General features: G+C 39.2%; 2 protein-coding genes and 1 long non-coding RNA gene across 5 annotated transcripts in view; 2 read left to right on the top strand and 1 right to left on the bottom strand.

Annotated features, from left to right (window-relative positions):
• Window positions 1–4,634: 4,634 nt before the first annotated feature.
• On the bottom strand, window positions 4,635–8,070 carry LOC109827432 (calcium-dependent protein kinase 2-like). The gene is made up of 8 exons (XM_020394446.1): window positions 7,522–8,070; window positions 6,430–6,573; window positions 6,189–6,341; window positions 5,822–5,937; window positions 5,397–5,567; window positions 5,180–5,307; window positions 4,965–5,064; window positions 4,635–4,875 (listed from the first exon to the last, which is right to left on the bottom strand). The coding sequence occupies exons 1-8, from the start codon at window positions 8,006–8,008 to the stop codon at window positions 4,783–4,785; spliced, it is 1,392 nt and encodes a 463-aa protein (XP_020250035.1). The 5' UTR covers window positions 8,009–8,070; the 3' UTR covers window positions 4,635–4,782.
• LOC109827443 (LRR receptor kinase BAK1-like) lies at window positions 8,032–15,420 on the top strand. The gene is made up of 7 exons (XM_020394453.1): window positions 8,032–8,164; window positions 9,126–9,270; window positions 10,943–11,014; window positions 13,005–13,148; window positions 13,407–13,478; window positions 13,575–13,646; window positions 15,187–15,420. Exons 1-7 carry the CDS (start codon window positions 8,032–8,034, stop codon window positions 15,254–15,256), a joined length of 708 nt encoding a protein of 235 aa, XP_020250042.1. The 3' UTR covers window positions 15,257–15,420.
• A 702-nt stretch (window positions 15,421–16,122) lies between these two features.
• The window catches only part of LOC109827433, a 13,227-nt gene continuing 6,089 nt past the window's right edge, over window positions 16,123–23,260 (top strand). For all 3 annotated transcript variants that reach the window (XR_002243431.1, XR_002243432.1, XR_002243430.1), the window contains exons 1-2: window positions 16,123–16,476; window positions 16,580–16,621. This is a non-coding gene — a long non-coding RNA (uncharacterized LOC109827433). The remainder of the gene's footprint in view (window positions 16,477–16,579; window positions 16,622–23,260) is intronic.

Genomic DNA, 23,260 nt, shown 5'->3' with positions numbered 1-23,260 from the left:
TAGGGTTTCACTGGCGGGAAAGGGACTAGGGTTTTTCTAGGGTTTCATTACGGGGAAGGGAGAGGCGAGGGAAAGCGAGGATGACAACTCTCGGGGATAAAAACCGACCCCCTTTTTTTGTATAATTGCAAACAAGCTCCCTACATCATCTTTAATTGCCAAAACCTCCTCGCGAACTCAATATTAAGATCTCCCCAAATCATCATTTTCATTGCCAAAACATCCCTCTGTTAAAATTTCTTTTATATTTTCTAACTAGAGTTGGGTCAACCCTTAAACCAACATTAGAAATTAAGCTAATACCCTAGGGATAGACTATGATGAAGAATGTAGTGTTATATAAGCTTTGGGGTGAATTTTTCGGGCGGGAGTTGGGCTTTGTGGGTTTGGGGATCTAATGTTAAAGAAGAAGGGGAAATTGGGTTGTGGGTTATGAGTATAAACCCATCGTAAACCGAGTGGATAGAGTTTAAATGTTACGTTTCGTTTAGTATGCAGAAAAGAGTGGGAATGGAATGCAATTCTAACTTATCATTTATGTTTACTAAACATGATGTATTTTTAGATGCTGGAAATGGCATTCCCACATCTCCTTAATTCTCATTTAATATAGGAATTGTTTTTCTCAATAAGTTATCAAGGAATTGATATCCCCACTTAACATGAGAATGAAAATAATAATATAAATTACAGATATACCCTTTTTAAAGATATTCCCACTTAATTCTCTAATCACACCCAAATATGAGAATGAGAATAAGCATTCCATTCCCACATTAATTCCATTCCATTACCTTCATTTTGTTCCCACTTGGCTCCATTCCTGCGTACCAAACGTGGCGTTAGTGTTCAACGATAAAGGGGTATAACTGAAAGTTCACATGTTTTCGTTAAATTTAATTCAATTTAACTCTCATTAATAACCAGAGGGAGGTTTTGGCAATAATAATGATGATGGGGGGTGCTGGTGTTTGGTAAACATTGAGTTTAGGGAAAGGTTTCGTAAATTAAAGATGATTTTAAGGGTCTTATGTGCAATCCCCCTTTTCTTTACGTAGCTAGGATATCATAATCAGGTCCAACCTGGTATCGAGTTTGGATCCGATAATAAATAGATTGGGTTTTTTCGATAGGGGTCCTTTAAACCTTTGCTAATTGAAATTAGTCTCTAAATTAAATGATTGGAATCGGTATTTTGTTCCTCAAATATTTCTAGTTATTACCAATTAGTCCTTTCATTAGTTGTTTCTTCTAAATCACTAACTTGTAGGTTGGAGTAGTTGTTAACCACACATGGTGAGTTACATTTTCCTACTCTCAATTGGTTGTTGTCATCTCAAAAAGCAAAAACATTTAACAACCATTTTTAACGAAGTTTACAAACTAAAAATTTGGTGCAATGTTCCATGATCAAGTCTATTGCGGTGCGAGTACAACAGCAAAAAATGCAAGATGTGAGTTTATGGTTGGCCTTTCGTAGAAGATGGTTTGAGTTGATCACGATGTCTCTATGTTATTGGATATCTTTTAGCTTTTGATTGTAGCCAAACACTCTCTTTAATATAATTCATTTTCCAGCAAAAAAAAAGGGATTTACAATGTTTTAAAAAAGATTGATTTGATTTGGAGTAACTTAAAACATGGTGATATAATTGGAAATATAGTTAAAAAAATTAAGACGATATAATTGCGCACCGAAGCTCAATGCTACCCGTCGGCTATCTAACGCGACCCACGATCTTTATTCTCATTCGGAACAAACAGCGGTAAAAAAAAAAAGAAGAAACCCCATACCAAATCTGCCCCCATGCATCAAATTAAACGAGACAAAATTTATAATTAAAATTCATAATAAATCTGTCTAAAAAAAGGGGAGGGGGAATGTAATCGATCGATCATATCCTCTCATCCAATTTGTCAGCCTGAACAACAGGGTTGTTCTTCACTAGCAAATCTCTGGCAACGGCCTTAAAATCAAAACTGCAGCCGTGCTCCTCCGGGTATCGATGCTTCGAGCAGTACGTATACCCACAGCGACACTTGAATCCTAGTTTACCCAGACCGACCCTCCTACTGCAGCACCCGCACCTATCCTCGGACCTTCCGTCGACACCGGTCGACCGCGCTTCCAGAATATTGGAGCCCTGCGCCGACCTTGAGCCATCAACGGAAATCTTTTCACGAGCGTTTGGTTCGGTAGCTGAGGAAGCGCGTGGCTGCACTTGTTCGGCACAAGAGTTGCGGTAGCACTTGGAGCACAGATCTTGCGTCGCCGTTGGCGCACAAGCGCGGGCTTTCGCAACCTTGTTCTGATGTCATTGTTGCGCGCAACGGAAATTTCGGCAGCACTTCGACAGCACAACAGTAACAGAAATTAGGGTAAGTAATAAAAACGATAGTTTTTTTTTTACTCCAAAATTTTATCAAAGCGCAGACATCTGCACGCAACCATTTAAAACACTAACAGAAGCAACAGGTTAACTTTTACTGCAAATCGTCCAGAGAACAAAACTTCATGCATGGTTTTATTTACTATGACAAACAGGGATTTTTCCGAACTTTTCAGATAAGGGGAAAAAAAAGTTCCACGTATTTTATCTGGGAAATTAACACTATAAATTAAGCAGAGAGCACGAGCGAGGATTTGATTACCGAAACCCTTGAAAGCAAGTTGCGCGACGAACTGAAAGCAAGAGGAGAAGGATTTGATAAGGAGGGGAGGGGCGCATGAACTGGTTATTTATAAGATATCAGATGAAGATTCTAGAATCGGTTATGAAATCCTAAGGACAATCGATTTCGTCGTCGATCGAATTTGACTTGTTATTGGGTTTGAGTTGCTGACTTCATCATGAAGTCATACATGGACGAGGACGAGGATTGCGCGGCGCATAATTTTTTTTAATTTGGACAATTATCAGAAAAATTCCTTTACCTTCCAAAATATTAGCAACACCCCCTAACCAAAGTTTAGGGCTATTAGAAAACCCCTTTTAACTTTGAGATTTTATCAGAAAGCCCCCTAAAATATCAAAGTTAAAGGGGGTTTTCTGATATTTTGGAAGTTAAGGGGGGTTTCCGCTATTTGTCCAAAGTTAAAGGGTGCTTTCTGATATTTACCCTTTTTTCTATCAGGAAAGTGATTTGGCAATTAGTTGAAGTTGTTTAATTTATTTGGAAACAGATTACGTGGTTTATTTGTGACTATTAATAATTGGACTTTTTTTGCCTATTTGGAAAGTGATTTTACCCTTTTTTGCCTGTTTGGCAAAGGGTTAAGGAAAATGGGTTAAATAGAAGGATTAATGTACTTAGGGGCTGTTTGATTGCACACTTTTTTAGAAATTTTTTCTCAAAATATCTGATAATGACAATTTTGTAATTAAAAGTTTTCTATAGATTTCTGTAAATTGTGTTTGGTTTAACAAAAAAATTATAGAAACATTTTCTATAAAATATCAAAAACTACCAAATTTTACAAAAAATAATTTCCTCTCAAAATGAGAGTAAATCAACAGGAAATCTGACACCTTCCTTATTTAATCAACAAAACCCGTCTCATACCCAGTTTCTATAAAGTTATGAGTCATTTTCTTGTTTTGAACCAAACAAGCAATGTACAAAAAATAAGAAAATTGGTATTTTTTAACTTCTCAAAACGTTTCCTATAATTTTTTTAAGAAATACAAGGAAATCATATTTTGGGTGGAAAACATTTCCTATAATTTCTAGAAATTGAACCAAACGCCCCCTTAGCCCATTCAATAACCTGAAGGATTAAATTATTAACCCGTTAAATAAGTTTTATTTTGACTATTGTGATCAGTTTTAATGTTTGGGAATAACAATGATTTTGACTATTTTCTTTATAATTAGAAGAGTTAACTCTTAATCCTTCTAATGTTTGGGAATAACAATGATTTTGACTATTTTCTTTATAATTAGAAGAGTTAACTCTTAATCCTTCTAAATAGGAGTATTAGTAAACCTCTCATTTTGAGGGGTTAACTCATTTTAATCCTGTAGAGGAGTTAGCTTAACCCTTCTATATTTTTTTATGTTTGGCAAATTACGAATGGTTAACTCACTTTAACATTTGTATAGATTTTTTTTTTGTGTTTGGCAGGTTAAGAATGAGTTAAATCTACTTAACCGCTCACTTAACCCTTTGCCAAACGGTGCCGAAGGGTAAATTACACTAAATCCTCATAAACTTTGAATGTTTTGCAGTAAACCCCCACGAGCTTTCAAAATCGCACTAAACACTCAACAAATTTTGTAGAAAACCACCAACATCTTCCGGGTAAATTACACTAAACCCTCAATAACTTTCAAAATGCTATTTTCATGTTGTTTTTTGTCCTAATCAATGGGGGTTATCTGCAAAATGCGAAAACCTATTGGGGGTTTGCTGCAAAATAGAAAAGTTAATTCGGGTTTAGCGTGATTTTGAAAGTTCATGGGGGTTTAGTGCAAAACGCTGAATCTTCATGCGGGTTTAGTATAATTCACCCTAAATAGAATCATGCATGTTCCAGTGAAGCTTGACATATCAATAACCAGTACTGATAACTGAATAAGAGCTAGCTACATGTCAAAAACAAGGGACAGCGTGATAATAATCTCCCCAAATAAGACCACCCCAAATAATCATCAATAGATTTCGATGAACACTGTACATCAAAATGCTAAGGTTAAAGAAATTTCAAGCATACGCTATTTTTCCATCTCTCCCCTCTCATTGTACCCTCACAAATTCATAAATTGCCAAACGCCAGGAATTTAAAACTCTAGGTCCCTCCTCTTCTTCGGGTTCGCATCAGGGTTTCCTTTGTTCATCATCGCCACAAATTCTTGATAGTCAATATTTCCATCCTGTTAATAACAATAAACATCAGGGGAAAAAGAATATTAGCTCTAAACTTGGATTCAAAAGTTACAGGTTTAGTTTCAGAGATATTTACGTTGTCAGCATCAGCATCATCGATGATGTCCTTGATTTCTTTCCCATTATACAAGCCCTTCTCCTTAAGTGCTTGCTCAAGCTCCTCTCTTGTAATAAAGCTACAGGAAACAAAGCAAGATAAAGTTTTAAGGTGCTAGCTGATCAGAACCTGAAGCGAGATAAATTTTCGTTTTTCTTCTTTTTAACTAGAGAAATTGAAGAATCAAAACTAACCCGCTGTTATCCTTGTCGAAAAATTGGAATGCCGTATATAAATGCTCTTCTTTGTCCATTCTGTTCAGCTGCATAGTTGCAGTAATGAACTCATCATAGTCTATAGTCCCGTTACCATCAGCATCAGCCTGTGTCGGAAAAAAGAGAAGTTATGTGCAAATAAAAAAAGTTGTTTTCATGCATAAATATTTTGAATTTATTTCTCAGTGAAACTTACAGCTTCCATAAGTTGTTTAACTTCCGCCTCGGATAGCTTGGTTCCCTGCTCTGAAAGAAGACCTTGCTTGAGCTCCTCAAGGGTTATGGTACCACTGTTATCAGTGTCCATTCTCTTGAACATCTCCTTCAGACCTCTAATCTCTTCTTCTGATAAGCACCCTGCTATCACCTGTAAAAATGTAATTTGGTAATGATATTTGAGTCTTTTTATCAGTTCATCTAACACCATTATGGGGGTCAGTTCACAAAATTGAAAATGTTTGGAAGGTTTCTTGAAACACCCTACACTTAAGGGGGTGAGGTAATATGTTTAAAGTTTAAGGGGTCATCTCAGAATCGGCGGCCAAAGTTGGGGGGATTGTGAAATTTACCCCTGAAATTTATGGAAGCCTATACATAATTGATGGTTTAAATTAATGTTACCCTCAAAGCAGCTTTCTTAAACTGGTTCATTGCCCTGAATTGTTTGAGCTTGCCGAGGACAGCATTGTCAAGAGGAACATCAGGTGCTTCTCCATCTTCTTTGATCCATGGATGATCTGAAACACGTGCATCGAAATTTTATAGCATACACCATATTTTTATCGAGGAATTAAATGGAGATGTCGTCAAATAAGTTCACAAATAAACTTTTACAAGCAATTTCTGCTCTTCCATAACTTCTGATGATCAGAGCTTCAAATATAGCATCAAAATTTACAAATCCTCGATAATTATAGGTAGCTTTTGATTTATTGAAGTTTGTTGGGGAAAAAAATTTGAAAAATATGATGAAGAAAATAATACTCACTGAGGACTTGGAAAGCTGTCAGTCTTTTCTGAGGATCTTTGCATAGCATCTTTTTGACAAGGTCCTTTGCACCATCTGAGATATGTGGCCATGGGTCACTACTCAAATCGATTGGTCCCTCGAGAATTGCTTTGAATATTCCATGCTCCGACTCTAAATGAAGGACACATACATACAGATTATTCCGCATATAGTTAAGGTTCTAAAAGAAATAGCAAAAATATCGCGATGAAAATTCAACCTGCCCAAAAGGGAGGAGTTCCACATAGAAGAATATATAGCATCACCCCTATGCTCCATATATCTACTTCTGGCCCGTATTTTTTCTTTAGGACTTCTGGTGCAATGTAATAGGCACTGCCGACGATGTCTCTGAAAATCTCACCTGTTGTAGAGTGACCAAGAAAATAATGAAAATACGATAGCTAAGCCAGGAAAATAATTTAACTAAAGAACATCCAACTCAGTACGCACAATATTCGTCATGCACTGGTGATTGCAAATGTTTCTTATTAAGATTGGTAGAATTAGCAGGACAGGATTTTATTGTCTAAAACATGGAATGTATCTATTCTCAACCACATCGTTGAAAATAATAGTATGATTATTATTAGCAAAATAGAGTATGAATTGAAATATGTGGTGGGTTATGATTGATGATCGATGCATGTTACGTCTTCATAAAAGATCAAGTCACAACTATATTTAAATGTATGCCACCTTATGTTATGATGCATCAAAGGCATCTAGATATCTGAATAGAACTCAAAATGAATGCAGGGATCCTGCTGCAATAATTTTTTGGAAGTAAAGGGAGTAGCATAGAAGAAACAACTCATATGGATATGAATGCTCAGAATGTGAAAAGAAAACTTACAAAATTAAAGAAGATATTTGAATGCTATAAAATAAAAAATCTCTACAGTTTGTTTGAAGGAGACACAGAATGTCCCCGTTGGTGATATTGATGTTTCGAGTGGATAAAATGAGAAATCAGTACTCGAAAAACAGAATTTAAGCTGAGAAAATGAGAAATGGTACTCACAATATGCACAAAATATTGCAAATGTTTCGGGTGGATAAAATCAGTACGACACAACTTTCTTTATTGAAGGCGGAGAATATTTCCATAGGCAATCACAATGTTGGAATTAACAATATGAATCAAAATAAGATGGTTAATGATCAATGCACAAGTCTTCATAAAAGATGATGCTATGATCTGCGTGAAAAAAAAAGCTACAATCACTGAGATCAATGGTATGAATAAAAAAAATTCAATTTTTTTCTCTCCATAAAATAAGTGACAATGCTACAAAAACCAGTCACTTACCTTGTTTAAAGAAGACAGAGAGTCCAAAGTCAGTGGCTTTCAAAGGAGCATCCTCCTCCTTATTCAACAACAAGAAATTCTCAGGCTTAAGATCCCTATGAATAACCCCCATCGAATGACACGTGTGGACGATCTGCACGATAGTCCTTAGCAGCGACGCAGCCGCCCTCTCAGTGTACTGCCCCTTGGATATAATCCTATCAAACAACTCCCCTCCAGCACAAAGCTCCATGACAAGGTGCACGGAGTGCTTATCCTCGAAAACCTCCTTAAGTTCAACAATGTTAGGCTGGCCAGCCAAATGGTACATAATCTGGACTTCCCTCCGAACATCCTCGATGTCCTCCTTGTTGTGGAGTTTGCGCTTGGAGAGGGTCTTGCAGGCGAACTGCTGGCCGGTGGACTTGAGGGTGCAGAGGTGGGTGACGCCAAATTGGCCTCGGCCGAGCTCTTTCCCCATGGTGTAGGTGGACTTGACGTCCTCCATGGGTTTGCCGAGGACGGGGGCCGATGGGGACGGGCTATGAGGGTTTGGAGGGGGAGGTGGAAGGGGGAGGGGTTGGAGGGGGAGGTTTGCTGGTGTTGGAGGGGGAGGCGGTTGGGGTTGCTGTTGTTGTTGTCGCCGCCGCCGGGGGTCGGGGAGGTCTGGTCGCCTTTTCGTTGGAGAAGCAATTCCCCATTCGTGAGAATGGGGGGGTTGAGGGGGCAGAGAGAGAGGGGGAGGGAATTAATTAGAGAGGGGAGAATTGGACTGGTTGGAGGGGTGAAAGAGAGAGAAGAAGGAGAGGGTTGGGTGTAAAAGAGAACAAAGGGGAAGGAGGGAAGAGTGAGAGAGAAAAAAAAGGTTTGAGCTTTGGATGGAGGGGAGAGGCGAAAAGAGAGAATGGCGGAGGCCAAACGATTCTTTTTTTTAAAAAAAAAGGAAAGGCGGAGGCTGAGGGAACGCAGTGCGTGTCCGCGATATGGGGCAGGTTTTCTATTTTGGTCAAGGTGAAGTATTTTGAGAAACAAATCTTTGGAGAGTTTATTGGGCTTTTTATAGTTGTTACACGAAAATAACAATGACAGTCCTAAGTTTGAACTTTAACTTCTCAAGAAAATTAAATTTAGCCCTTAGCAAATCAGGAAAGAATCAATCTGTAGAATTCTGGTGTAAAAATAGTTCTAATTTGAGCATGATATGGGCCTAAAATTGAAGGCATATATATATATATATTAATATAATATATATATATATATATATATATATATATATAATTATATATATATATATATATATATATTACTATGTATATAATATCAATTTCCGTCTCAACGTTTGGTCACCGTTTAACCAAACTTAAAAACATCTAGGGAGCAGGCAGAACTCTACGGAACTTCGATTTGAGGCTCCACTAACCCCATTTACCACACTGATTGGTTGCCCATTCTCACTCGCGCTAGCGAGGGAAAATAATAATAATAATAAATGAATATAATATAATATAATAATAAGAAAGAAAGAACCCTAGCCGTTCGGGATCGAGATCGCCATGGCGCGAGCTCTAAGGGCTTGCTCTCGTCGGCCATGGCCGCTCGACTCCGCCTCCCTGGCTTCCTCTGAGCGAATCTGGAGGGAGACGCTCTCTTCGCGCTCCGAAAGAGCTTGTCGGATCCGGATAACGTGCTGCAGAGTTGGGACCCGACTCTCGTTAATCCTTGCACTTGGTTCCATATCACTTGCAATCAGGACAATCGCGTCACTAGATTGTATGTTCCCTCTCTTTGATTTTTTTTTTTTGGGGAAAAAGCCCTAAACTTTTATGATTTTTTGTTGACTGACTGTGGATTGTTTGTTACTTCACTCGCAATTACTTGCGGTATATTTCTTGTGACGCCGGTGACTGATCGATGCTGATCTTAATACTTGATCCTTTTGTTTATTTGTGAGATTGGCTCTTGTTAGATCAAAAGGGAAGCGTAAGGTCGTTGGGAAGTGGGCATTTGTGGATCTTGAAGCAGTTAGTGTTACTGGAGAGTTTTCTATAGTGCTGATACGCTCAGTATATGTAGGTAAATAAAATCTCAAAATCAAAGAGCTCTGAGTAACAGTGAAAAATGTATGTTGGTGTGCACCAACAGACACTCGGGAGAGATCTCGGACAGGTTTTGGAGAATTATCTTCTTGGTCTGATACAAGATGGGGTTCTATTAATTGACAGGCTGGGACTAGAAGTAGAAAACAGGCTGGGAATATAAATAGAGAACAGGCTGAGAATAGAAGTGGAAAAATAACTAGAGTTGTTTTCTGTGTATTATCTCAAGTTGTTGCTGTAGAGTCTATATATAGATCATAGTCCAGCTCAAAGCTTACTAACCCATTGATGAGGGTAGACCAAAGGCATGCTAGACCAATTACAAGCAATGATGACTAACCATGTTCACTAGTCTATTATGATGAAGACCAAGGGTTTGTGTCAGTTCAGTTGGTACATCCACTCCACTCCACTCCACAGAAACCAATATACGATTATCTCTAATCACTTGGACGAACCAACATTCACGAAGTAGGCTGTAAGTCAGGCTTCAAAGCAACCCACAAGATTGCTAATGTGATGTAACCAGTTGCTAAGTGCGAAGCGCACCAACAAAGCAAAACATTTGATCCCAGTTGATTAGTCTCAATCCAAGGTCCAAGGCTTCACCCCACAGCCCTAGGCCCTAGCTCCAATTCTAGTCTAGCCCAACTATAATATCTTGCAAACCAGTGATTTTTTTGGACCAATATATTAAAAATCCAAACTTCAAATTGATTTCATGTGAAACATATTAGAAAAAATAATTACATAGTTAAGAGTATAATAACACAGAGAACATAAATATTCACACATGGAAAAGGTTTTGTAAATATGACCTAGTGATACTTGAGAGATCCTCTTTACTACCACCTTTAAATTGGCCTATTCTGATTGCAGGACTGCTCAAGCAAGTGAAACTTCCAACTGAAACTAGGGTAGTTTAAATAAAAGAAGCGAATCCTTCCTCTAATCTTCTTATCCTCTTTGCCCACATGTTAAGATCCCAAAATAACGAAGTGGTTAAACTATTATTGTGTTGAGTTGGGAGATTGTACAATTTTCACCTCATGTGATGGCTTATTCCTACATTTTAACTTGGATGCAGTTTATGCTCATCATAGAGTCCACATAAGGGTTCAAGTATATATGAATGTGCAACATTTTTATTATAGATAATATACTTTTGTGTTAGTTTCTTAGAATCTATGAGCATCTTTTCCGATGATTGCTCAATCCTCTTTTGATTTTTCTTTGTACATTTTTGATTTTGTTTGCGAGGAAACACATTTCTGAACATAAACTATTATGCATCTCTGAGTTTGTGAATGATCTGTTTATTTATAATTTGATATTGCTTTCTGCAGGGACCTTGGAAATCTAAATTTGTCAGGTCATCTTGTCCCTGAACTTGGAAACCTTGAGCACTTGCAGTATCTGTAAGTGTCTTCTTGCTTTTCTTATCCACCGTATGCTAGCTCTGGGAATAAATCTCATCTTTTTTTCTTATGAGAATTAGTTAGATATCAAAATATTATTTCTCTGGAAAATGTTTTAGTAAATGTTGTTATATTCTTATATTTCTTTAAAGATTGTTCTTTGATGTACTGGCGGACCCTACCATGAGTAAATTAACTGGTATGGAATGTGACCTCATTAGAGGGCTAACAGTGATGTTAGTGATGAAGGATTTAACCTGTTGGTCACTGGTAACAGACTGAACTTGTATTTTAGTTAAATTTGATTGTCTTACCAAGCTCCAGGAGAGAGGTGTACTTAAGATTCTAAGAAAAAGGGGAGAGCGTTAGGCAAAGAGCCTTCGTCAATATAAGTTAGTAAGAATTCAAGAGTAGCGAGCAATGCAAACAGAATGAAATTGTAGTATGATATACCTTTGTTCTTGACTAGATGATGATTGATTGAGTGGTGGATTCATCAATTATGTGCTATCTCCAACCGGGTCATATAAGCAACCAACATCCAAGTGTTTGTGCTTGCACAATTAATTACCCCTAGTGTGGTGTTTTTATTATCAGTTATTAGAAGGGTTATCACAAGGGTATGAAGGAATGATAGGTCATTGACTCAGGGCATGTTTGTCAATTGGTCAAACTGATTTATAAGCCACTTGCAACTTGTTTGCAACCGACTTATTTTGGCTTATAAGCCCAAAAAAAATAAGCTCCCGTAACCCAGCTAATTTTTTGGTGGCTTATAAGCCTTATAGTTTGACCAAGTAAATGTCAAGTTTACCACTCAACATTTAATATAATTTCAATATTAAATTTAGAGCCATGTCCAGTTTGGTCATTTCGACAACAATGATGGATTATAGTCCACCAATTTGCTAAACACTCTGCCATTGGAAGCGGCTTATAATCCATTTTTTTACCAAACACTTTGGCTTATAATCCACTTCCCTTATAATTCACTTGTGAATTATAAGCCAAGTGCCCGAATATGCCCTCATTTATATAGCGTCTTTGTTGTTGTTGTTTTTTCCCTGCTACAAAAGTATCTGCGAATGTATCAGGTCTATGGCCATCAGTTAAATGTCTTTATCTTGTAAGATAAAATAGATTATGTGCAAATCTGAAGGACCATTGTACTAATCTACTTGGTTCATTGGATGGTATAAGCAGGCCTGATGACCTGTTTTAGCTCAAATGAGGGCTTCCCAAGGTGTCACCTAGGATGCTTCATTATTTTATTCTTTTCTCACATTTCCTCCTTTGGACACATGGCTTTAATTGAAGTTTGAGTTTATTGATCAATTAGTTATCAGATACCTAAGAGCTGTCATGGACCGAGCCCAAGATGCACGTGCTCCTCTGTGATTTTGCTGCAGCTCCTACTCAGGGGTACAAGCTGTGATTAATTCTTGAGATCATCTGCCATCAGAACTATCGTACTACATTCATGCCTTTTACAGTTGAGACTAAGAAATGATGGTCCGCTTACTATTTGTTCACTCCGTTCCTGCTTTGCCCCTCTTTGTGGCATCTTAGACAAATGAGCGAAGTCCATGTCAGATTTGTAAAAGTGGGACACTCATTGAAACTTTTATCCTGAACATTCCAGAATTTTTGTTCTGTTTGGACGGCAAAAGCTTGAGCAAAGTCCTAGATACTTGGTGACACTTTGGTGGTGTTTAGATAGACAGCTTGTTCCTAAAGAGGTAGCCGAATTCTCCGTTGCTCTCTTGCTTGAGTACCAAATATGCCGCCGCGGGGTGGGGGGGGTGCGTAAGGTGGTGGTAATTTGGAATCGGGAAATTTGTAGTAACAGAACAGTTTTTCCCCCATTCTGCATGATTTAACTATTTTCTTATGACGTGCTTTCTTTTTTATTGTTCTAATGGTATAATTTTAAATCTAGTAGTTGTAATTGTATGCCTAAAACTTATTTTCTTTTCAACTACTTGTACAGGGAGTTATACAAAAATAACCTTCAAGGTGTAATCCCATCAGAGCTTGGTAACTTAGAGAGCTTGATAAGCTTGGACTTGTACAACAACAATATCTCTGGGACTATCCCTCCATCGTTTGGAAGACTAAAATCTCTAGTATTTTTGTGAGTTTATTTATTCTTATGTTGTAGGAGATAACTATTTATGGCCCGTCCCCTACATTGGCAAGGTTACAATAGTTCTCAAGATGATTTCTGTCCTTCCACATTGTAAAAAGCAAACTGTATTTTCCCTAGATTTGGTTTTTCCTGAGTTTATTTACACAGTTTTAGTTGTCGGGCACATTTGTGATATATGCATGAAGATATTATCCTATCTTTTGGATCACAACCTTCTGCTAAATTATGTTTGCCTATCTGTAGGCGGCTTAACAACAACCAGATAACTGGTCAAATCCCAAGAGAGCTTGTTGGAATTTCTAGCCTGAAAGTTGTGTATGTGCAATACTTTTGGTTTTCGTAATTTTCAAGTTTTCCGAAGCAGTAGCTATTTTTATATCAGTTAATCACACATTTTGTTAATGCTTCTAGAGACGTCTCTAGCAACAATCTTTGTGGGACAGTTCCTTCTTCTGGACCTTTTGCACACATTCCCTTGAAGAAGTAAGCTCTCACTCTCATTTCATCATATGTTTGTATCATTTCAAATTTTCTATTCTACTCTGAAATTCTACCTATGAACTAGAACTTGACAAGCAACTTCAGAATCAGTACACACATGGCACATTTCAATGTAGTTACTTCATCCCTGATTCAATACTTTCCCGAATTCCAGTTGCACCTGTATTGAAATAGAACTGTTCAGTGTATTTTGTGGCTTTGCAGTTTAATTACAATATACATGGAATATTATTGATGAACTTTTGTGTCGAATCACTAAATGTGTAGGCTGTGTGTGTGATGCAATTTTCAAATTGATATCACAAGAAAGTAATCCCCTACCTCTTGTATTACTGTGGGTATAAAGTAACATAATCCGGAGATTTTAATGAACCATGAACCAAATAATTCCATCATCTTTGTATTTTCTTATCTTACACTGGTATCTGCACGGAAACTATGGATATCTTATTACGTCTGATTTTTCTAAGGTACAGTTTTTTAACATATGGGCTACAGAAAGGTCTGTGCATGCAATATGTATCCTCTGAATGGACGAGTGCATGTGATGTCTGCTTTGGAAAATCTTCTCCATCCAGTATCCTTCCATCATAGACCACCATAGGCCTTTTCTCTCTCATCTAGGCTGTAAGATTTTTGATCTAGATGTTGACCGTAGTAAGTTACAACTTAAGAACAAAGATCCAGTGACCTTTGCATGAGCGGTGAGTTGAACCACCACAGTTGATGAGCTCCTTTCATCATGGACGTGTTTCTTTGAGTGTTGCAAATTTATAGATTTGACATCCTTATACAAGGTGTTTGTGGAAGATGGATGAGGACTCAGGTTCGTCCTATGCGATGAGGTTAGGTTGTGATAATATGTAAGGTGGGCTAAGCCATTTTTAATGCGAGGCTAGACTTTGTTTCAGCTGTTGTGTGAATTTGTCCGGTGCGTCCAATCAACTTACTGAGCAAGAGGACAAAGCAACAATGATGCATATGCTTTAGTTTGTCACGCTATTTTTTAAAAGGAAACGTGCAATTCAGACTGCATAGCATTTCCAGTGCATGCCAAAAACTTTCATTTAATTTTACCTCTTGCGCATAGTGTTCTCAGGATTCATTATATTTTTCAGCCCGTCATCTTTAGCATAAATTGCTCAAGCTTAACCTTTCCCATTCAGCATGGACGCAATTTCGCATAATATGCAGTGAAGATCAACGATTGACTCAACTTTTTAATCCTCTGTCCTATTTATCAGACGATGATCTTCCATGTGAACCTTAGCTATGATGCACCATGATTTGATGTCTTAACCATCTTTTCTACTATGACTTTGACCTTAACAAATAGAAATCTATGGTTGAGTGCCGCTATGATTTTCATCATATTCTTTGTAGAATAGTATGGTTTTGATGGCTATGCCTGTACTACATTCTTTTATTATAGACTACATGGCTATGTTCTATGTTTTTATATTCTTCTACTATTGCTTTGTTGTATAATTTTGTTCTTCTCACTCGTCTTCATCACCTACAGCTTTGAGAACAATCCTCGACTTGTAGGCCCAGAGCTGCAGGGACTCGCAACATATGATACAAACTGCTAGATGGTGATGAGGACGCGAGTCACAGGAGATGACTCAACTCTTATTTCGAACTTAAAATCTGCATATTGTAAACCAACCTATTGGTATTATTGAACTGTATTTGAAGCTCATGAATGGGCTCTCTCTATGTTGCATGTAAGATAGGTTGGAGGCTTCCTCCTGCTGCTCTGGGTGTCGATAAAATTAAGAAAAATTCTTTAAGGACCCAAAATATGGGACCAATAAAGGGGACAAGTGAGGTGTCCTCCTCTTATTGGATAATGAGTTGGTCATCATTAATGATGGCCAACTCATTATCCAATAAGAGGGGGACATCTCACTTGTCCTCTTTATTGGTCCCATATTTTGGGTCACTGTAGCAAAGCTCTAAAATTAAATGTCAAAGCCGAATGCATATATCTGGGAAATTCCTCTCGCTGTTATTTTTTCTTTCTACTTTTAAATTTGTGAGGCAGGAGACCGTTATTATTAGGGTAAATTGCACAAAACTATAATCAAAATTGGGATGTGTTTTGCACGAAATTATCATAATAAATTTGCACTAATTCCTCCCTAGATTTCAAAGAGTTGCATTTATCGCTCTCTTAACTTTTTTTCTTCTCATAGTGTTACCTTTTCGAGTTTTCAGCCAAAAGATTTACTGATGTCAAGCCACTAGCTAAATCTTATAGGGTGTTTCTGCCAAAACTAAATGAATCAAGTATGCAATTATGGATTTGCCGGGGGAATACTGGCGATTATGAAGGTCGGTTGGGTAAACATGCAATTATGGAGGATTTGGTGGGCATGTTGGCAAAGTACGAAGATGTTTAAAGCGGTAAAATATGTAATTATGACTTGATTATTTTGTTCATCTGCGTGTATTAATTGTTGGTTTCATTCGATAAACAAAAAAAAAAGCATGAGGTTGCGGCAATACAAATGGATGTCATATACATTCAATGCCCCCTCTATTTTTAAAAAGTTCGTTCATCACCCTAATCGATCTCGATCTCGATCTCGATTAGGGTTTTTTGTTGTGGAGATGGATGAGGACGAAGTTTAGAAAAAGGAATCTGGGCGTTTTGCTCGAAGTTGGGGTTGAGGTGAGGAAATTTTCGATCTTGTGAGGTTAGGGTTTTCGATCTCGCAGGTTTTGGGCTTGGGAAGAATTTGGCCGGTGGTGGAGGATCACGGCATTGATGAGGCGGTGCCCTAGAGTTGCGTTTTCCCCCGCAGGGGTAAGTTTCCTCAAAAGTTTGATTTCATTTCTGGAGGCGAAATTTCTAGCTATTTGTCCCCTCTAATTAACTGTAAAAATCTTTTTTTGTTTCCATTTTCCAGCTTTTTTTTTTTGGGGCAAGGTTTGTCGTGTACTGGTACAAGGTACGCATGTTTCCTGCCTTCTTTGCTCAGTTTCCATCCCAGAAATGATATTTTCTTCTTTATTCTGTACATATGGTATGCTCTCCTTTTGAAAAAAATTGGCGAAGTATTCAGTTCTCTGGATTTATCCCACTGCAAACTGCAGTGGCTTATGAAATAGTGTGCAAGTCTCTCCAGACAATTCTGACTCCTGCATTTAAATCTAGATTCTGACTTGAGGGAACGCATTACTTCTCAGAGTAAATAATCGAGCTTTTGTTTACATGAATACCTAAATTATTGAGCTTTTGCTTACATGAATACCATGAACGCATTACTTCTGTAGAAACTAGAAGGCCTCCTTTGTTCTTGCTACATTTTCGTCTGACGTTTGTGAAGCTAATAAGTTGCATAGTCCTGTTTAGATTATGATGTACAAGAGATGAAACTAGCTTGTAAAATCAAGCCGAAGAAAAGTTAATTTTTAATTTTACGAGGTATGGTTTTCCCTAATTCTCCAATTGTTGATGGTAATAAGAAAGTAAGGAAAATGTATCCAATTGAAATGACTAAACTAGGCACTCACTTTGTTTAAAAGCTATATTTAAACTTCCTAAGTTTATCTAAGTAAATTATTGAGCATTGATTATAAGTTGCCTTCTAAGTTTTTGTATAAGTTGGCTTCCATGTTTTTCCAAAATGCTCTTCCTTCTTAAAGTTCTGGCGCTTGAGTATGTGAATGGTAGCCAGCAATCAGGTTCTCTGCTGCCTTTTGGCTGTATTTGAGCTCGTTTGTTGCAGGTTTGACTGGTTATGATTTCAGTTTCTTTGTCTCTGTTTGGTCTATCTTAAGTGATCTGCTTTCTGCATTGTTGGCTCTGTTTGAGCTCGTTTCTTGCAGGTTTTCTTCTGTTTGAGCTGAGGTTTTTTGTTACGTTTTTTGCTCTGTTTGAGCTTGTAAATGCAGGTTCTGGTCTGCTTGAGCTCAGGTGTTTTGCAGTTTTTTAGCTCTATTTGAGCTCAGTTTTTTTACTGCATTTTTGGCTCTGTTTGAGCTCAGTTTTTTCCCTGCATTTTTTGGCTCTGTTTGAGCTCAGTATTTTTACTCCTTTTTTTGGGCTCTGTTTGAGCTCAGTTTTTTTACTACTTTTCTGGCTCTGTTTGAGCTCAGTTTTTTGTTGCATTTTTTGGCTCTGTTTGAGCACACATGTTGCAGGTTTTGCTCTGTTTGAGTGTGCTGGTTGCATTTTTGGCTCTGTTTGAGCTCATTTGTTTTGCTGCATTTTTCGCTCTGTTTGAGAGACATGTTGCAGGTTTTGCTTTGTTTGAGCTTGTTGGATGCATTTTGGCTCTGTTTGAGCTGGGTTCTTGTTGGTTTTGCTCTGTTTGAGCTCGTTTGTTGAATATTTTCCTCTGTTTGAGTTTATTTGTTGAAAGTTATGCTCTGTTCGAGCATTTGATGATTTTGCTCTGTTTGAGCTTATTTGTTGAAAGTTATGCTCTGTTTGAGCTTGATTATTGTAGCTTGTGCTCTGTTTGAGCTTATTTGTTCAATTGTGCTCTGTTTGAGCTTGATTATTACACGTTGTGCTCTGTTTGAGTGTATTGTGCTCTGTTCGAGCATTTGACAGTTGTGCTCTGTTTGAGCTTGATTATTACAGATTGTCATCTGTTTGAGCTTTTGAAAGTTGTGCTCTGTTTGAGCTTGATTATTATAGGTTGTGCTCTGTTTGAGCTTAATTGTTGAAAGTTGTTGTCTGTTTGAGCTTTACAGGTTTGTGCTCTGTTTGAGCTTGTTGGAGGTTTTGCTCTGTTTGAGCTTTGTTTTCTGTCGTTTGCTCTTTCTGAGCTTGTTGTTTGCATTTCTGGGCTCTGTCTGGGCTGGTTTACTGTTTGTTTGCTCCATTTTAGCTTGTTTGCTGTTGGTTATGCTCTGTTTGAGCTTGCTTGTTGTAGATTTTGCTCTTTTTAGCTCATTTGTTGTGGTTTTTTTTCTCTGTCTGGGCTAGATTTATTTGTTTCTTTTATGGTTGAGGTTTCATACAGTTTGAGCTTGTTGGTTGCATTTCTGGCTCCATTTCAGCACGACTGTCTCAGTTTTTTGCTCTGTTTGAGCTCCTTTGTTGTTGGTTTTGCTCTGTTTGAGCTTGTTTGTTGAAGGTTTTGCTCTGTTTGAGCGCATTTTTTGTCTGTTTTGTTCTATTTGAGCTCTTTTTGTTGTAGATTTTGCTCCGTTTGAGCTTGTTTGCTAGTGGTTTTGCTCTGATCTTTTGTTGCAATTTTGGCTTTGTTTGAGTTCTTATGCCACAGGTTTTGTTCTGTTTGAGCTTGTTGGTTGCATTTTTGGCTCTGTTTGAGCTTTGAGCTCGTCTGTGTTCGCGGTGAAAGTTGCCTTCATTGAATTCATTGTTATCTCAAGTAATTGCTTTTTGGTTACAAAAGATCCGGTCTTTTTTAGATCCGGTTACAACGAAATCAAAGAAAAAGATTACAACTTTCCTTTCGAACGAATCACGAGCTCCTGTTTTGCGGTCGCTCGCTTGTGTGGGTTCTTTGCCAACGCCGGGGTTAATCCATAGACCACCGCGCGATCTAGATCCGGTCGGATCTACACGATTCGACGGGTATTATTTCGCGAAGGAAATAATAGCCGGGGGGATTAATTCACCAAGGAAATAATCGCCCTTAGTTCTCGGGATCAAAGGCCAAGCTTTGATCCGGAGTATGATCTCGTGTAGATCTCAGATCGGGTCGGCCACCCATGGGTGGCTCGTCTTTGGCCGAGCCCCCCCTTAGGCGTTGGGTTTTGTTGTTTTGTCCGGTTTTGTGGTTGATTCGGACTCTGATTTGTTGATCTGATTTGGCAGTAGATCCGATTCCTGATTTGGCAGTAAATCCACTTCTGAGTTCGAGTCTGAAACTGATCTTGATTCGATCGTGATTCGTCCGAGTCTGCCCTTGGTTGGATGACTCGTTGACTCTTCGAACCCTTGGCTTGATTCCGCACGCGAGTTGATGTATTCCGTTGCTTGCGTGCGATTCGTTAACCTCATCGCCTCGTTAATCTGCTTCGTTGCGTGTCACTTGGCTTCGGCGTTGTGGACTGACGCTCGTGTTTGGATATGTCGCCCGATGGTTCGTCGGTTTGTGCCGAGCTGTGCTAAGGGACCTATAAGCAATTTTATACGCCTACAGATACCCCCTCCAAAGTATTTCAGCCTCGTTCTTTTATAGAAGAGTCTGGAATACTTTGGATATGATTGTCCCAACCTTCAGTCGGTGTAACGGGACCTTGGAATGACTTCTGTTCTTGATTCCTTCAATCCTTCAGGCTATTCGGTGCTTTGTCGAATGTCTGTAAGGTTTTCGGTGCTGCATTTATTGTCTGACCGTTGTCGGAAATTTGAACTTGAAGTCGATTCCAGATTTTTTTTGATCTTTTAGCTCGTGTTTGCTGGTTCAACATAGAACTGACCATCGATTGTTGGCTCTGAGTTCTCATTTGCGACGCATTGTCTGGCGTGGTGTTGTTGAGTTATCCTTAAGAATTTGGCGTAGTGTTGTTGAGTTATCCTTAAGAATGAAAATATTCTCCAGGAACTTCTCAACCAACAATAGGGAATAGTTTATACTCGTATACCTTATTGGAGTATTAAGAAGCAGTTTATACTCGTATACTTTTCGGAGTATTGATTCCTTCGTTGCAACGCATTGATCGGCGTTGACCTAGGGTTACGCGTTGTCCGGCGTTGATCTTAGGGTTTTGAACGTCGTACGTTGACTTTTTGATCGTAACGCGTTGACTGACGTTGACCTAGGGTTACGCGTTGATCGGCGTTGACCCTAGGGTTTCGAATGTCGTTGGATGCTCAAGTCCTACCCGGCGACACGTGTTAGGTGTTGACTTTAGGATTTTTGGCTAACCCCCAGCCTTCAACGGATTTGATTAGTCTTTACCGACTACCGTTTGAGTCGGGCTAGCATGCGGATTATCTAAATCCGTTCCGCATGTAACGTTGTGCTAAGAGAGTGAATTCTCTGAGACTCGCTGCTACGACTTCGAATACGTAGACTTCGCCATTGTTATGGGAATAGGCTACCCAACAACGTGTAATAGACGCTGACTTATTCCTACTTAGGCTTCGGGATAGAATACCCCAGAATCGAACTCTGGTGTCTTTTTCTACGGAGAAAAACTAAACCGGCGACGCGTGTTAGGCGTCGGCATATCCTTTTTTAGGATTCAGGATGAAATTCCTCATGCGTGTAAGGCATGGATTTTGGTGTTATTAATAACAACCTGCCACAATGTTGAATATGTGAACGGGTGTTCTTTTTGACGGTTAAGAACTAACCGGCAGCGCGGGTTAAGCGCAGACTTATCCTTGCTTAGGTTTCAGGATAGAATACCCCAGAATCGAACTCTGGTGTCTTTTTCTACGGAAAAAGACCAAACCGGCAGCGCGTGTTAGGCGCAGACTTATCCTTGCTTAGGATTCGGGATAAACTTCCTGTTCCTGTGAGGCACAGATTTTGAGAGTTAAAAAAGGTGGTGTCTTCTCTTGAGGCAAAGACGAACCCAAAATGGGAGAGGAAGAATTTTATATTCTATCTCCCGACACTAAATAAGAAGAATTTTATATTCTATCTTCAGCTAGAAAGGAGACTCGAGGTGGGATCTCCACCCCCAGAATCCGAAAAGATGAAACTAGGAGTGGGACCTCCACTCCGAGAATCGAAAATTTTGGATAATCCTAACTGTCAGAAGGTTTGATTACCGAACTAAAGGTGAATTTCTCGTTTATCGAGAGTGAATTGTTGTTTTGGTCTTTACTGTAGGAAGGTTTGACCAAGCAGGAGTTTGAGGTGATCCTAACTGTAGGAAGGTTTGATCACCCGATTTGAAAGTGGACCTCTCGTTCATGGAGGGAATCGAGAGGAGATTTTGGCTGTGGTCCTAACTGTAGGAAGGTTTGACCAGGTGACAGATCAAAATTCTAAGCATTACATCCGGACTCTAACTACGAAAGTGTTGAGTGCACGAACATAGCAGAAGTTTGAATAGATTAAACTTGATAGAATTTGGTGGTCCCACCGTCAATTAGTCTGATCGGTGGGGGATTTAGTGTTCATTACTTTGTTCATATTGATCGGGTTATCCCTAAGAATATTAACATTCTTCCGGGAACTTCCCGTTACACGAATTATCCACCCCCAGCTTTCTTGCAGAACTGAGTATAACGAGGAGTACGTTATCCTCAATCGCATGTTCGGGTTATCCTTAAGAATATATGATTCTCCAGGAATTTCCCGTCAAGATTGGGAAACAGTTTAGACTCATATACCTATTGGAGTATTAAGAAGCAGTTTATACTCGTATACTTGTCGGAGTCTTGAGAAGCAGTTTATACTTTTATACTTTTCGGAGTGTTGTTGAGTTATCCTTAAGAATATTTTTAGAAAAATACTCTGGAGTGGTGCCGTTCTCAACTGGCTTACCTTAGCGTTATGACGCCGGCTTCAACCAAGGTCTGAATGCTATTCTTGAGAGAAGCAATCCTTGGTGGGATGAAGAACCCTCCTGTGGTATGCACAGTACTTTGGATCCGTCGTGTTGTCAGCTTCCTCCTGATTTGTGATAGGTGGTAGCTTGATCTTGTTACTTTCAAGGAGGGATTCGAAGATGGCTGGAACGTCTTCGTTCTTGAAAGAGTACTCTTTTTGGAGTCTCGGACCCGAAGTCTTTTGCTGCCTTCGGGATTGCTGTTGTGACGTTTGATTAGCACCATCAGCAGCTGCAGGTGCCTTGCCCTTACCACGAGAGGCGAAGTTTGAGTTCAGCGGATTAACCGTCGGTCGGTTCCTCTCGGCCTTCTTCCTTCGGAGGAAGCGTTCCGCTTGTTCACCGCGCACCTTCAAGTCTTTCCAAGTGTCAGACGGTGCTGTTCCCATTGCTTCCAACACGTCCAATGCGCGGTTGTTGTGGCAAGTCTGGAGAATGAATTCCTCGGTGATGGGGTCCCGGCAGTTCATCGCCTTGTTCCGGAACCTTTTGACGAAGGTGTCGACCAACTCCCCGTCTTTTTGTTTTTCATCAAGAAACGTTCCGATAGATATTTCGGTGTCGTCGTCGAAGAAATTGGCGAGGAACTTAGTTTCCATGTCGTCCCAGCTGTTCACGCTTCCTGGCTTGAGGCGACGATACCAATCGAAGGCGGCTCCACGAAGAGTGCCAACGAAGGACCGTACCATCAGAGGTTCATTACCAGATATGATACCCAGGTACGATTTGAAGTAAATCAAATGCTGAGTGGGTGAACCATTCCCATCAAATGGCGTGAAGTTAATTAGACTAAACTTCGCCGGGTAGGGGATTGATTCCCATTCTCTTGGGTAGGGACAAGGAATGCCCGTCTTCTTCATCTCTTGAGCGGAAATCAACGTATTGATTTTGCTCTCGAGGTTTTTAATCTTCAAGCTTTCACCTGAGTCTTCGTTAGCATTCTCATTACTACCCCCTGCATTGACGGGAGGGTTATTAGCATTATGCACTTCATTCGCATTCGTGTCCTCATCTTCCTGATGAACCTGGTTACGACGACTTGGCTCGCCTTGCTGGTTCGTCAATGCTTGGATTTGTTGGTCATGCATTTCTCTCAT

This window comes from Asparagus officinalis, unplaced genomic scaffold, assembly GCF_001876935.1.
Source record: "Asparagus officinalis unplaced genomic scaffold, Aspof.V1 AsparagusV1_Un212, whole genome shotgun sequence".
Taxonomy (NCBI): Eukaryota; Viridiplantae; Streptophyta; class Magnoliopsida; order Asparagales; family Asparagaceae; genus Asparagus; species Asparagus officinalis.
The sequence above is the reverse complement of the archived record's forward strand: the minus strand, read 5'-3'. Positions and strand labels throughout refer to the sequence as shown.

Coding starts and splice junctions, on each gene's coding strand:
- LOC109827443 (XM_020394453.1), top strand. CDS start 8,032: ATGGGGACGGGCTATGAGGGTTTGGAGGGGGAGGTGGAAGGGGGAGGG. Junction 8,165..9,125: donor CGCCGCCGGGGGTCGGGGAG/GTCTGGTCGCCT, acceptor GCTTCCTCTGAG/CGAATCTGGAGGGAGACGCT. Junction 11,015..13,004: donor CTTGAGCACTTGCAGTATCT/GTAAGTGTCTTC, acceptor CTACTTGTACAG/GGAGTTATACAAAAATAACC.
- LOC109827432 (XM_020394446.1), bottom strand. CDS start 8,008: ATGGAGGACGTCAAGTCCACCTACACCATGGGGAAAGAGCTCGGCCGA. Junction 5,065..5,179: donor TTCGACAAGGATAACAGCGG/GTTAGTTTTGAT, acceptor TGTTTCCTGTAG/CTTTATTACAAGAGAGGAGC. Junction 4,876..4,964: donor ATGATGCTGATGCTGACAAC/GTAAATATCTCT, acceptor TGTTATTAACAG/GATGGAAATATTGACTATCA.